The sequence below is a fragment of the Pipistrellus hanaki genome (assembly GCF_964339955.1).
Source record: "Pipistrellus hanaki genome assembly, chromosome: 2".
NCBI classification, from domain to species: Eukaryota; Metazoa; Chordata; class Mammalia; order Chiroptera; family Vespertilionidae; genus Pipistrellus; species Pipistrellus hanaki.
Genome location: NC_140504.1, coordinates 189,304,524 through 189,320,143, shown reverse-complemented (window position 1 = coordinate 189,320,143; position 15,620 = coordinate 189,304,524). Strand labels below are relative to the sequence as shown.

Genomic DNA, 15,620 nt, shown 5'->3' with positions numbered 1-15,620 from the left:
AGGAGGGGTGAAGAGTTTGAAAAGATTTCAGGGGTTGGGAGTTAAACTGACTTAACAAGATTATTGCTAAAACTGGGCAGGGCAGGACTGGCTGGGATGGGATTAGTTCAGAGAAGCCTGGCTAAAATCTGATCAAGGAGAGTCTTTGTCAGGATTAAGTTACGAGAGATAACTAATGCGATCCCCACATAGCAAGTCCCATGCACCCCCCAATCAGCTCCTGTGCCTCTCAGACACAATGATGGCCAGGTGTCAGGGGAAAACTGTAAACATGAACGTCAAAATCCACATTTTTAAAAATTACTTATTTTAAACAATTAAAAACAGGGAGAAGGAACTCAGGGAGAGCCATGGAATGCATAAAACTTAAGAGGGTTTTTATTAGCACCACGCTCTAACCAACTGAGCTAACCGGCCATTCTAAGAGGGTTTTTAAAGACAACTATAGCCGGTGCTGGCAAAGGTATACGGAAATATGAACTCTTGTGCAATGTAAAATAATGCAGCAGCTATGAAAAACAGTATGGTGGCTCCTCAAAATATATAAACTAGAATTGCCATGTGATCCAGTAATTCCACTTCTGGTTACAGCTCCAAAAACAATTGAAATCAGAGTCATCGCAGCATTATTCACAATAGCCAAAAGGTGGAAGCAGCCCACCTGTCCATCAGCGGCTGAGGGGGTAAACAAAATGTGTTCTATACATACAATGGAATATCCTTAAAAAGGAAGGAAATTCTGACATATGCTACAACGTGGAGAAACATTGAGGACATTATGCCAGTCATAAAAGGACACATACTCTATGATCCCACTCATATATATGAGGTAGCTACAGCAGTTAAACTCATAGAGACAGAGGGCTGAATATGAATGTGCTTGCCAGGAACAAGGGACAGGGAGAAATTGGGAGATATTGTTTAATGCAGTGTTTTTTAACCTTTTTGGGGCAAAGGCACACTTGTTTCATGAAAAAAATCACGAGGCACACCACCATTAGAAAATGTTAAAAAATTTAACTCTGTGCCTATATTGACTATATATAAAGTAATTCTCTTGAATAGGAATCAAATAAACACAATGAAAGTATTTTATAATTACTTTATTATGAAATATTAAGTAAACAAAATAGTGAAAAATTATAAAATTCTTGTCTTGTCTGCACCTACAGCACACCAGGCAACATCTCGCGGCACACTAGTGTGCCGCGGAACAGTGGTTGAAAAACGCTGGTTTAATGGACGCAGAATTTTGAGTTTACAAGAGAAAAAGTTCTGAAGATGAGTTATACAACAATTGAATATGCTTAATATGAACTTAAGAACACACTTAAGATTAATTAAGGGGGTAAACTTTATGTGTGTGTTTTATCACAATTACAATCAAAGCAATTATAAGTAACATTCTTAGAGATAATATTATGTCCATGAACAAGAATAGGATGCTATAAAAAAAAGAACAAGACATTGCTCTTAGAAGTGAAAAATTACGAGAAGAGATATGAAAAAAATCTAATAGAAAAGTTGGAAGGTTAAGTTGAAGTAATGGCCCAGAAAATAGAACACACATTTTTTAAAATGAAACATTTGGAAAGGACATTTTGAAAAATTAGAGTCTCAATCCAAGAGGTTCTAATATCCAACTAAATTAGAAAATAAACAAATCCAGAAAACAGAATGGAGGAAATTAGCCCAAAGGAATGTCCCCAAAATTGATTTCCAAGTTAAAAGATATTGATTTACAGACTAAAAGACCCACCAAGTGCTTAGAGTATATGCACATCAGTATGAAACTTTAGACCTCTGGAAAATTCTAGAAACTGCCAGAGAGAGAAAAATTGGCTCACACATACATGATTAGGTATCTGAATGTCATTTGACTTTTCAACAGCAGCCGTGAATCATGTCCTCCGAAATCTGAGGGAAATTTATTTCCAATTCAGAATTCTACACCCAGCAGAACGAACCATCAGTCAAAGCTACTGGACTATATGCTCTGCCAAAACAAGAAAATAAATCAGGGCAGGGTGGAGGGGGCGGGGCAAAGGATCCAGAAAACTGGATCCAGCCCAGGAAAAGGGCAGAGGAAATTCCTAGGATGGTAAGCAAAGCAAAGTCCCAGGTCCATAGCCACACAGGTCTATAGAGTAGTCCAGATGGGAGCCCAGAGAGGAGGCCTCCAAGAGGGTGCATCTCTAAGAAACACGAGACTTAGTCCTAACCGGTTTGGCTCAGTGGATAGAGCATCAGCCTGCGGACTGCAAGGTCCCAGGTTCGATTCCATTCAAGGGCATGTACCTTGGTTGGAGGCACATCCCCAGTAGTGGGTGTGCAGGAGGCAGCTGATGGATGTTTCTCTCTCATCGATGTTTCTAACTCTCTATTCCTCTCCCTTCCTCTCTGTAAAAAAAAAAAAAAAAAATCAATAAAATATATTTTTAAAAAGAAAAAAAAAGAAGCATAGAGACCTAAAGATCATCCGGTGTGTTCGTCCGGCTGACAGTTGGGAGATGAATTGGTGACAGGTATGCCAGGAAGCTTTGGGTTTCTTTGATTACATGCTTCTGGAAAAGTAAAAAAGTTGTCCTTGGAAAAAGCTCCCAACTTTGCCTCAATCATCACTACTTCATCAATCGGCATGCAGTGGAATTTTTTCTTTGTTCAATTTAATTTTGATTTCTTTGTACTAGTTTAAAAAGTCACACAGCTGGTTTATAGGAAACACAATTTAATACCCATTAATCCGCCCTAGCTGGTTTCCCTCGGGTCAAAAACCACCCAAGTCCATTCTAAAAAGTGGGCTGGGCCGGGACCGGTTTGGTTCAGTGGATAGAGCATCGACCTGCGGACTGAAAGGTCCCGGGTTCGATTCCGGGCAAGGGCATGTACCTTGGTTGCAGGCACATCCCCAGTGGGGGGTATGCAAGAGGCAGCTGATCGATGATTCTCTCTCATCGATGTTTCTAACTCTCTATCCCTCTCTCTTCCTCTCTGTGAAAAATCAATAAAATATATTTAAAAAAAAAAAAAAAAAGTGGGCTGGTTGAGTTAATGGCTTCCTTAGATCCCGGGGGGCTAATGTGGCCCCATGAAAAGCACTTGAATGATCCCTGGGCTTCTCAGAGTCTGCTCTCTCGTGGGGAAATGAGGTCACGTCTACATCTCCGGGGTGAGAACATGTCCTTCCGGTGCAATTTTTACCACAAGCACGGATCACTTTTGTAACCAGCCGAAGGTAGTAAAGACGTTTCCGCATTGTAAATAAAATAACGTGAGGCTGCAGTAGACCAGGAATCTGTGGGGCCCTCCAAAGCTAAGATCCCGTCACTCTAAGTAATTTCTTGTTCTTTATTTGCGTGTCATTTTAGGAGCATGCAGAAATGCAGCCTTGCTGTGGATTTTTTTTTTGCTTTGATTCCCCTAAGGCAGGGGTCCTCAAACTTTTTAAAGTGGGGGCCAGATCACGGTCCCTCAGAGAGCTGGAGGGCCGGACTATATGAACTACTAATTCCTACTGTAACACCTCGGCTGTGCTCACTGCCCAAAAAACCTGGCGGGCAGGATCAGACTCCTCTGCGGGCCGCATGTGGCCCGCGTGCGGTAGTTTGAAGACCCCTGCCCTAAGGATTCTGAGCTCAGCCACTCACTACTCCTGCCCCCTACCCGGAATGTTGCCCCCACGGGGAAGCACATCACTGCCCCCACTCTCGGAGGACTTGCTGCGGTCTGGCCAGGCCCAAAAGTCTAGGCCAGGGGTCAGCAAACCACGGTTCGAGAGCCACATGCGGCTCTTTGGCCCCTTGAGTGTGGCTCTTCCACAAAATACCATGTGTGGGTGCGAGTGAGCACGTACAGTGTGATGGAAACTTCATGGCACATTGCGGAAGAAATTTCAATCATTGTACTGTTGATGTTTGGCTCTGTTGACTAATGAGTTTGCCGACCACTGAGCTAGGCTCATGTCTGACCTGAGGACTCCCCAGATGAGCTGTTCTGGAGCCAAGGAAAGGGCTCAGGTGAGAGCCTCCTGCGGTAGCTCCGGGGGCCCCATCAGAGCAGACCTGGGAGTCTAGGGAGCTTGTGTCTTAACAAATCCTGAGAGGGGAGGCGTGACCCCACACTCAGGGACAACTGTCTCTTTCCCAGCACATAGAACCCCTCCCTGGAAAGAGCCCCCACTGTAGGGTCCCCGGGGGGTGGGCGGGTGGAAAATGCCCCATCCACACGCAGCATATGGATGCAGAAGAGTGAGGGCCCGCTCATGGGTCACTCAGGCCTGAGTGGGCCCTAGTTCCACCTCCTAGCAACCTTGTCATCCTGGGCAAGTCACTGAATAAGCCAGGGTCAATGGGACACTCAGTGCCAGCCCTCAGGGGTGCTGGGCAATGCTGGGTGAAGTCATCGTCAGTTTTCTCTTTTTATATATATGTTTATATATGTTTATATATATATATATATATATATATATATATATATATATTTATTGATTGAGTTTTTTACAGAGAGGAAGGGAGTTAGAAACATCGATGAGAGTGAAACATGGATCAACTGCCCCCTGCACACCCCCTACTGGGGATGTGCCCGCAACCAAGGTACATGCCCTTAACCTGACTCGAACCTGGGACCTTTCAATCCTCAGGCCTGAACGCTCTATCCACTGAGCCACACCGACTAAGGCCAGTTTTCTCTTTTTTAATCCTCTGGAGAACCCAGAGGCGGGTCCTCTGGCCAGAAGAAGGAGCTTTTCATCTGTTGTGCACCCAGCCCCCCACCAAAAAGTTTCCTCCACCCTCCAAGGATACCCTCCCTGCTACGTGCCCAGCGAGGGGCGCCAGCGGCCACCACCGGAGCAGGGACGGGGCCTCCCAGCTCAGACGAGGCGCCTGGCCCACGACCTTGGAAGAACCTGGGAGAGAGAGAGCCTTGCCGGGCGACAGTACTTTTCCACTGCGCCGCTCGGGCCACCTCGGCTGGCTCTCTCGGTGCAGACAGGAGGCTCGGTGCGCCAGGCCGCCCCACCAGGAACCCACCCAAACCACTGAGGCCCGGGGGCCAGGACACGCCGTGCTGAGCGGCAGGGGGGATCCTGGAAAGAGAGGAGAGGGTCGCCGGTGCGGCTCTGGGAGCTGGGAGACCCCCAGGGAGGCCGGAGGAATCTGCATTGGCAAAACCCTCCCTGCGCTGCAGGCGGCTCCATCGCCTCCCCCGCCCCTCCCGCCCCCACCCTCCGGTGATAATGATTAAATCCGCTCCAGCGCGCCTGTGCCGGGGCTCGGGCTCGGAGCGGCGCTAGCTGGCCAGGGGGAGGAGAGAGGGGAGGGAACTAGACAGCTAGCGGTCCCGCCCGGTGATGCAGGCAGCAGCCCCTGGAGGTGGAGCCGCCAGCCCGAGGAGTCCCCGCCGCAGTCGCGCTCCGTCTGCCCCCCGGAGCCGCCGCCGCAGCCCCAGCTCCGGAGACCTCACCTCGAAGCGTCCGGGACCCCGGGATCCGCCCTGCTCAGGCCTGGGGGCGCCCAGCCCCTGCCCCTGCCCCTCCAGCTCCCCGGACGGCTGCGCGTCTCCCGGGGAAACCGCTCCCGGACGCGCGGCCACCGCCCGAGCATCTCAGCTGCTGGCCCGGCTGGGCAGCGGGCATCTGCGAAGCTCGCCCTGGTTGGCACCGGCCACCTCCGGGCACCTACCGTCTCGGGCGCCGCCCGGCTTCTTGCGACTCCCGAGCCGTGAACTTCGTTCCCTCCCGGACCCCGAGGACGCCCGTGAGCCTCCGGCGACCCCAGCCCCTCCGGCCGCCGCCGCGATGCTGCCCTGGCGACGGAGCAAATTCGTGCTGGTGGAGGATGAGGCCAAGCGCAAGGCGAAGAGCCTGAGCCCCGGGCTCACCTACACGTCGCTGCTCTCCAGCTTCCTGCGCTCCTGCCCGGACCTGCTGCCCGACTGGCCGCTGGCGCGCCTGGGCCGCGTGTTCCGCAGCCGGCGGCAGAAGGCCGAGCTCACCCGGGAGGACCCCACCTACACCGTGTGGTACCTGGGCAATGCCGTCACCCTGCACGCCAAGGGCGAGGGCTGCACCGACGACGCCGTGGGCAAGATCTGGGCGCGCTGCGGGCCGGGCGGCGGCTCCAAGATGAAGCTGACGCTGGGCCCGCACGGCCTCCGCATGCAGCCGGGCGAGCGCGGCGCCGCGGGGGCCCCGGGCGGGGCGGGGGGCCGGCGGCCGGCGGCGCACACCTACCTGCTGCCCCGCATCACGCACTGCGCGGCGGACGGCCGCCACCCGCGCGTCTTCGCCTGGGTGTACCGCCACCAGGCGCGCCACAAGGCCGTGGTGCTGCGCTGCCACGCCGTGCTGCTGGCGCGGGCGCACCAGGCGCGCGCCCTGGCCCGGCTGCTCCGCCAGGCCGCGCTGGCCGCGCTCAGCGACTTCAAGCGGCTGCAGCGCCAGAGCGACGCGCGCCACGCGCGCCAGCAGCTCCTCCGCGCCGGGGGCGCCGCCGCCTCCGTGCCCCGCGCGCCGCTGCGCCGCCAGCTCAACGCCAAGTGCGCCTACCGGCCGCCCCCCGCCGAGCGCGGCCGCGGGCTGCCGCGCCTGAGCAGCATCCAGGAGGAGGACGAGGACGAGGAGGAGGAGGAGGAGGACCGGGGCGCGGAGGAGCGCCCGGAGGAGGGGGCCCCCCAGCCCGAGCGGGCCGAGGTGCTCAGCCTGACCCGGGAGCTGAGGACGTGCAGCCTGCGGGGCGCCCCGGAGCCGCCGCCCGCACAGCCCCGCCGCTGGAAGGCCGCCCTGCGGGAGCGGGCGGGCCAGGCGCGCTGAGAGCGGGCCCGGCGGGACTCCCGGCCCCCAGGCCCGGCCGGCCGGACACAGCCTCCAACCCTGGTCCCACCCGCTTGGCTCCTCCCTGGCCCCCGGCCCCTGCCCCCCTCGTGGTCTCCGTGGTCTGTTCTGCGCCTCATCCTGCCGCAGGGTGACGCCTGATATGCCCTTGGTTATGTGGGGACAAGTTGGGGGGAGGAATAGCCAAGGTTCACCTGTCCCCCTTCCCCTAACCTCAGTCCGGAGGTTCTGGGCGCCCTCCGTTGTGGAATTGCCTCCTACGCTTTACACCAAGTCTCTTTGATAGACAAAAAAAAAATCCTCTCAAGATAAAGGGGGAGAAGTTTCCAGAAACCCAGTCTAGCCTTTCTCCCTGGATGAGGACGACCCAGCTGAGGCATTCCTGTAGGGGAAGAACAGTGGCTCGGGGTGGAGGGCAGCCCAAGATGGGAACTGAGAAAACTTGGCAGGCCCTATGCCTGGCCTCCCTACCCCCTGGAGAGCTCCTGGGACTTCACTGCTCCTCCTTGGAGAAGACTGGGATGGTTCTGCCAACCCAAACCACAGAGAAGGCTGGTAACAGCCCTTTGCACCAAGCCTGTGTCCGCACCTGGCACCCCCACAGGACTCCTCCTCCACCCCATCTCTCTTCGGGCAGATGTGTGTGGTTCCCCACCAGGTGCCCCACCACCGAGACCAAGACAGGGCCTCCAGAGGAGGTAAGGAGAGCCTTGGGCAGGGGTTTGGGGCCACTGGCTACCCAGAAGGTGGATGTCGGTGGGATGGCCCCACGTGGAGGCTGGTCAGAGCAGGAGGGACCTGCCAGCAGCTGGGCTCTCAAAGCAGGGTGAGGAAGGAGGGTGCGTTTCCCCCGCAGAGGGAGTGGGCCCCCTGCCCAGGAGTCTGTCAACAAGGTCACAAAAAGGCCTATGTGTCACCAACTGATCAATTGTAAATAAAGTGGATTTCCTTTTTCAGCCTTGTCATCATTCCTGTGTTGTGTTTGATGCCAGGCCTGTGGGGGGAGGGTGAAGAGATTCTCATCAGAGCCCTACAGGAGAGGAGGAGACCCCAGAAAGCGGGGACCAGCTCTCAGGGTCGGGGCGGTAGGAGGGCTGTGCCAGGGAGCTGTGACCTGGTGTCAGGGGATGAGACGGTGGCAGCTGCCTCCTCTGCAGGTCACGTGTCAGGCCCTGGAGGCGTGCCCACTGCCTGTTTCAGCTTTCCTGGGAGTGTCTCCTCCTCCTGGGTCCTCAGATGCCAGTGTCTCTGGGATGTTCAGCAGGAAGAGAGCACAGGGCAGGGGGCTTCTCATCAGCTATGTATCTTTGAGAAGGTTCCTGTGTCTATCAAAACATGCACACTGTCTCCTCGGGGCTGAGAAAGGAGGCAGACTGTAAAGGAGAGAGGCAAGAGGGAGGGAGGGGCTGGCTGGTATGGCTCAGTGGTGCCCCTGCACACCCGGGTCTCGGGTTCAATTCCCAGTCAAGGGCTTGTACCTGGGTGGCAGGTTTGATCTCCAGCCCCGGGGGAGGCCACCAGTAGATGTGTCTCTTTCACATCTCTCTCATCCTCACCTACCAACACGCTCTCTAAAAATCAATGGAAAAAATATACTGAGGTGAGGATTAACAACAATAGGGAGAGGGTTGTGGGCAACCCCCTTTTTTCCAGAGGAGCTGGAGGAACCTGTCCAGACCTTTGTGGCGGTGTGCGCCTTGGGGTGGGAAAGCTTTAGTCCGCGCCGAGCTGGGCACTGATCCCAGCGTTACCCGGAGCCCAGACGCGTGGCCTCTGCCATTGCCAGTGAGCATGAGTGCTGTTTCCTGGAGCTGCGGGCACAGGGGGCGCCGCTGCCACTTCGCCCTGGGGGTGCCAGGCGTGGTCCGGGGACTGGAGGGGACAGCTGGGGTTGACTCCACGGGCTCGGGGCGGGGAGGGGTGACAAGGCTGCCCTGCATGGTCGCTGCTTCCCTCTGACATCATGGCAGGAGGTTTGTTCATGTTTCTCCACATCGGCAGGAGGAGAAAAGGAAGGAGGAAGATGTCAGACCTGGGAGAGGAGAATGGGCCGTGGGCAAGGCAGCCTCTGGGGTGAGAGACACAAGGTCACGAGCATGTCCTCTACTTGTGTTTGTGCCGCAGACATTTACTTGGTGCCTGCCTTGGGACAGGCACCGAACTCGGCTCTGGAGTCCAGGGGTCCCTCCCTCGTGGCTCCTCCAGTCTCCAGTGAGGTGCACATGCTGAGAGGAGCCGTTCCTATGTGATCATTCAGAGCCATGCTCTCAGCCTCAGTGCCTGTTCACACACACACACAGCCACCTCCTTCCTCCTCTTGCTCACCCTCTGCTCCTCACCTCCTGGGTGACACTGAGCAACTCCCTCAGCCTCTCTGGGCCTCAGCCTTATCAGTTGTGAAATGGGGAGACTGTGTACCTTTCAGGCTGACTGTCAGAATTAAACAGAATCACGTCTTTGAAAGTGCTTTGGTAAATAATAAAACGCCCAGCACATGTGGAGACATTCACATTACCCAGAGGCCCTGCTCTGTGGAGGGGGATTTTATTGTGCCTTCCTCATCCCCCCATTCCCTGGCAGCATGGACCTGGGATTGACGATGAGATAAGCCACCAGGGAGCCAGTACAGAGCCAACTGCCACCAGGTCGCAGGGTGGGGTGTTCGGTGCTCCAGCCCCAGGGCCCAGGCATCATGGCTACAAAACCTGGGAGACCGGGCCCACTGCCATCTTCCCTGATCTCAGACCAAAATGGCGAAGAGCCCTGAACCACTGGTTGGTCAAACAGTCTGGGCTCCCCTTCGTCTCTTCTGGCTTCAGCTTCCCCACCTGTAAAAGGAAGATTGGGAGGAGGTGGACAGTGGTTTTCAAACTGGGTTCCTCCGAGTCCTAGATTTCCCAGGGTGCCGTTGGAGCTGCTGTAGGACCCATGGGAGATGGAGCGGGAACCTCTCTGCTTTCTCCTTGGGATTCCTGTGATTCTCTGAATAATGGGATCCTATAGAGTCCACATGTGTCAAACACAAGGCCCGCGGGCCAAATCCAGCCCGCCAGGCCTTGCAATGTGGCCCACACCGCGCTGTCATCACTGCACTCCGCTGTCAGTTTATGACATTGTCAGTTTATGACTGTTCAGTAAACCATTCGGCCCGCGATTTAGGCTGGATTTTAGATTTTGGCCCCTTCTCTGATTGAGTTCGACACCCTAGACACTTCTTTTCAAGTTTAAATCACTGAGGGACATGCTCTCTAAACTTCCCTCCCAGCTCCCGTGCCATGTGTCTATGGGCTGAGATGTAACATTGGAGGGTGTACAGGTGGCAATGGAGGGCTTGCCAAGAACAGGCAGTCCAGGGCCAGGTGGGAAGTGTGATCCCGGCTAGGCCAGCCACGTGGGGTCAAGACTCCTCCCGGGACCTCTGGGCCTGATTCCCAGCTCTCTCCAACCGGCTCCAGGGGGCTAGGCTGTGACTGATGTGATTTATGCCACACACAGCTCACAGCTCACAGATCAACGGGCGGGCCCACCACCAGTGCCATCCTGACCACTGCTGCTCTTCCACGCGTGGACCTGTCCCCGTTCCCCAGACAGAGCCACGTGTTCCCACCATTAGGCTTGTGGCCATGCTATTCCCGTGACCTGGAAAGTCCTGCCCTCGGGCTATACATTTGCAAATCCTACCCTCTCTTCAAGCTCAAATTCCACCTCCTTGAATCTTTCCTTAATGCACACCCCTTGTCCACTCCTGCCAAACCTGGGGGTGGCTCTTCTCAAACTCACTCAGGCCATGGCCTGTGCTTCCTCGTGGTCCTCCTGTTACTAGTGCACCTGGGTTGACTGTTGCTGTGTAAGTGTCTTGTCTCTCATACTGACCAATCTTCATTTCCCGTCCCCTCCAGGACCTCGACCACAGCAGGGCAGGGAGTCGGTGCTCAATGACAGTCTGTTGAATGAATACATGAATGAATGAGTCAGATGGATAGGACACCGTGAAACAGGGAAGCAAGTGGGTGGAGAAGCATTCTCTCTGCCAAGCTTCTTCCCTGAGATGCTCAAGAACTATCCTCAGACGCCCTGCTCAGACAGACGGCTATTCTTAGGGAGAAAATCAGCAGCCTAAGAGATGAGGCCTGGGTGGGAAACTGAGGCCTCTGGCCATAGGATGAGGCCTTCCCACTCTGAACTAGTCCAATCCCCGGCACAGGGCTGACACTCAAAATACAGAGCAGCTCCTGGCGGCTGCCCAGATGTGCAGCTGGGCAGCGAAGGACCGTCCAGACAGCTGCTGGCTCTAACACGCAGGCGGTCCAACCTGGGCTTGGACCTCAGTCAGACCTGGATGCTGGTCCCCGCTCTGTCACCTGATGGCTGTATAACTTCTGAAGGCCTTGATTTTCCATCTGTAAAAACAGGGATAGGTGAGTCTGGACCTTACACAGTTATTGGGAGAAAGAAGTAAGGTGGTGCATTTGAGTAATATATTTATAACAAGGCTTGATGCACCCAATAAGTGATAGGTGCTACTGTTGTTTGTTATTATCTTAACAAAGGCACCACCTCACTGACAACTCCGGGATTAGGAGATCAGGTACCTGGTCTCTTGAGACACTAAATATGTTGCTTGTTGCTTGTTCCTGCCCCTATAGTCTACCTGCCTACAGTCCCATCCATCTCTAAATCATGGTAGCAGATTCCACCACAGGCTGTCTTATTTCTGCCTCTAGTTGTTCAACGGATGTAAGCCTGATTGCCTTAATGCTAGACCCGACCCAATCTCTTAGGTTTTCTGTACATCCTTTTCACCATAGCCCCCAGCACAATGCCAGGCACATAGTAAAGCACCTAGAGGTGGGTGGATGGATGGGTGGATGGATGGGTGGATGGATGGATGGATGGGTGAGTGAAAAGCCGCTGTTAGCTGCAATGTTGGCAGGTAGCCTTCAGAAAGCAGGATGCAATTTCTTTGTGAGGGATGAGCCAGCTTTCCCCTCGCCCCCAGCCCTGTTTGCCCTTAGCGATAGGCTATGGGGAAGAGGAAGATGCCACTGGCTTAGGGAGAGAGATGGAAACATCAATGATGAGAGAGAATCATTGATCAGCTGCTGATCAGCTGCCTATTGCATGTCCTCTATTGGGGATCCAGCCTGCAACCCGGCATGTGCCCTGCCTGGGCATTGAACTGGACCTCCTGGTTCATAGTTCAATGTTCAACCACTGAGCCACGCTGGCTGGGCTATTTAATGGTTTTAGAGAGGGAGAAACATTGATTAGTTGTTCCACTGATTTATGTATGTATTGGTTGATTCTCCTATGTGCCCTGGCCAGGGATCAAACCCACAACCTTGGTGTATCAGGATGAGACTCTCATCAACTGAGCTACCCGGCCAGGACCCTTTCTTTATTCTGGGAGGTGGGCAAGTCACTAAACTGCTCTAAACCTCCATTTTCTCTATCATCCCTGCATTCCTGCCTCAGAGGGTTCTTCCTAGGGACCACTCAAAAGGAATAGAATTCCTGGGGGTTTAAAAAGCATCAAAAATCATACAGGAGCCAAAACCAGTTTGGCTCAGTGGATAGAGCGTCGGCCTGCAGACTGAAGGGTCCCAGGTTCGATTCCGGTCAAGGGCATATACCTTGGTTGCGGGCACATCCCCAGTGGGGTGTGTGCAGAAAGCGGCTGATTGATGTTTCTCTCTCATCCATGTTTCTAATTCTCTATCCCTCTCTCTTCCTCTCTGTAAAAAATCAATAAAATATATATATTTTTAAAATATACAGGAGCCAGGGGCAGGGTGCTTGCTTACTGGCACTAAGACAAGGACGCTGGGGGGAGGCGGCTCGGTAACATCCAGGTCTGAGGCTCCTGTTTAGAGGAAGCAGCCCCCTGCCCAGGAAGTGAGCACAGACAGCAGGGAGGGAGGTTTATACAGACATCTGCGGGGATTTCCTGGAGGGGAGGATGACATGACCAGGAAACAGCTTGTGGAGCTCAAACAATAAGGCTCCCTCTCTACCCCCCTCCCCTCCCACACACACACATACCCCTGCCCCAGGGCGGACCTGAGGGCTGAGTGGCACATCCATGTCTGCAGTCAGAGCCATGGCCAGGGAGGCCCTGGGAGATGCTTGTGATGTCTATGCCTGGCAGCTGGCCTCAGAGGGGACCACTGGCAGCCTTTGAGACAGGGGAGAGGGGCAGTCCCATAAGACCACAGTGGACACGCACTCACACAGTCCCCAAAGGGCAGAAGATTCGGGTTTGCTTCACATCAACCCCTCTGCCAAAGTCCACCGACACGCAGGCCCAGAGCATGGTGACACATGAATGTGGGGCTGAGAGAAAGCCAGGCTCATAGACAGAGAGCACAGATTGGTGGGTGCCAGATATGGGTGGGGGTTGAGGTGGGCAAACTGGGCCAAGGGAGTCCAGAGGTGCACACTCCTAGTTAAAAAATAAGTCCTGGGGTGTAATATACAGCCTGATGACTAGAGTTCATCAGACTGTATCGCCTTTTCGAGCGTTGCTAAGAGAGTAGATCGGAAAAGTTCTCATCACATGCGCACAAGATTGGTAACCATGTGTGGTAATGGATGTTAGCTCGACTTATTATGGTGGTCCTTTCCCAGTAGATACAAAATCAAATCATTATGTTGTACACCTGAAACTAAAAAGACAGTCTATGTCTCGAGTATCTGAATTTCCCCCCCCGAGTATCTGAATTTTTAAAAGAAGGGGAAAAGACACAAAACTTAAGTACAATGGATTAGTCAGGGTTCCATTGCAGACAAAACATTCCACCCACCAGGCTTAAAAGGTGATCTGGTAGGTTTCAGAAGGGGTGAGAAGCAGACTCTATTCCAGGAATAACCCGGCAGAACTAGCCTGCAGGGAACCCTCTGCCACCATTGCTGACTCAGGAACCTCTCTGTCCGACTTGTAGTTGGGAAACCTGCCAAGCTAGGAAGGGGCTGACTCTCCCGCTCTGAACCAAGAAACTCAACAGATCTGGCATTAGGGCTTCCACCACAGCCGCCTGGAGAGAACAGAAACACCTCCACCACCACATGGCCACCTCCTCCCCGCACACAGTCCTACCTGCCATTTCTGGTTTAGCGGCACCTTCCTGGCAGAAGCCAGGTGACATGGAGAGCCTAGCTGCAAGACAGTCTGGAAATGTCCTCTGCAGCCATCCAGCCTCGAAAGCAGAAGCAGTTACATTAGAAGGAGGTTTGGAGGGGTACTGGGTAGGCTCAGTCTTTGGTATTGGCTACAGTTCACTCTTTAGTTCTTAACTATCCATGCCCATCTTACTTTCCATCTTCAACTTCCAAAAGCAGCTACAACCACAGCATGTTATCACTCAACCTAAATACAAATGTATCTCAATCAAGAACATTCTTATCCTTTCTAAAAAAAAAAAAAAAAAAAAAAAAAAGAAAGAAAAAAAGAAAGAAAGAAAGAAAGAAAGAAAAGAAAAGAAAAGAAAAGAAAAGAAAAGAAAAGAAAAGAAAAGAGAATCCAAAGTCCCACAGTTACTGCATCCAGCTCTTACCTCCAGGAGTCTGGCTGATATTCTGTATCCCGTGCGCTAAAATCATAAAGTTTACCAGCAATAAGACTTCCTATATAAATGATAGAGAAAGAAAGAAGGACAGTGTGCACCATCAATTACATATATGCATGACATAGCAAAATAAGGGCTGTCAATGATCATTTCTGCCATTGGTCAAAAGGCATTTATCAGAGCTTTCCTCAACTAGCCATTCCATCTTCCCTGTGCCTTCAGTAAGACCCTCACATGGTCAGAGGTTTCAATCCAATGGGATCACCTGAGCTTCATTTGAGAGGAAACTGAACCCGTGGCTGTCCTGCTCATACTGGGTGTCTGTGAAAGTAGAAAGTGATCCAGAGACACACCTCTCCCTGTCCCCACGTTGCAGATGTGCTCCCCCTTGATCACCAGAATCAGTCACTTCAGCCAACCCTGATCCGCACTCCTCCTTTCCCCCTGTTTGTGGGCACGATGAGCCGGAAATGCCCATATGTCTGTCTCAATTTCCACTTAGTGGGACTCTGTGCTGGGCGCTGGTGGAAACAGGCTTCCTTTACATATGAAGACCTCTAAATTAGCAGAACCCAAAGTCCTGGGGAGGGAAGCAGAAACGTTGTAAGTAATCCAACCCAAGATTCCCTGATCCATGGATTCTAGAAAAGAGAGAAACATCACAGCAGATTCAACTTTAGACCAACACTTCAGGTTCATCCAAGGTTGTCTTCCAGATAACGCTAACTGAGCCCCAGTAGGCCATGTCACCAGCCCACAAAGATGGATGGTTCTGGTGATAAGAGCAAGAGGCAAGACCAATAAATCTCAAGCTCACCTGCCAGTTTACTTACTTCTTTGGCTGAAAAATGAAGTCTCCGGTCAGAAGCAATGCTATTTGGACTATCATGATTGTGAATAAGTTACTCAGTAAATCTGCTAATGATGTTGCTGGCACAAGCATGACAGGCAGAGAATGCAAACCTTTAGCTAGTAAAAAATGGCCCGTTCCAATGAGGACAAATGTATGCTGCCTCCATAATTAAAGGAACCCAGTGTCACCAACCTGCCACCAGGGGGCAGGATAGTAGTCTCCAGATCAGGTGGACTAGTGAAGGTTCAGAGCCACTGCTGTTGACAGTTGGGCACTGAGCTGTGGTAGGAAGACTAAAGCAAAGACAGCAGTCAAAATGCACTGTCCTTTTTTTTTCCTTAATAAGCTAACCTTGATTTTACTCAGGTCA

The 15,620-nt window shown here is 52.9% G+C and overlaps 1 protein-coding gene across 1 annotated transcript; it reads left to right on the top strand.

Moving 5' to 3' along the window:
• The first annotated feature begins 5,170 nt into the window (after positions 1 to 5,170).
• FAM43B (family with sequence similarity 43 member B) lies at positions 5,171 to 7,788 on the top strand. Its single transcript, XM_084875002.1, has one exon. It carries the CDS (start codon positions 5,351 to 5,353, stop codon positions 6,809 to 6,811), a length of 1,461 nt encoding a protein of 486 aa, XP_084731128.1. The 5' UTR covers positions 5,171 to 5,350; the 3' UTR covers positions 6,812 to 7,788.
• Positions 7,789 to 15,620: the final 7,832 nt, after the last annotated feature.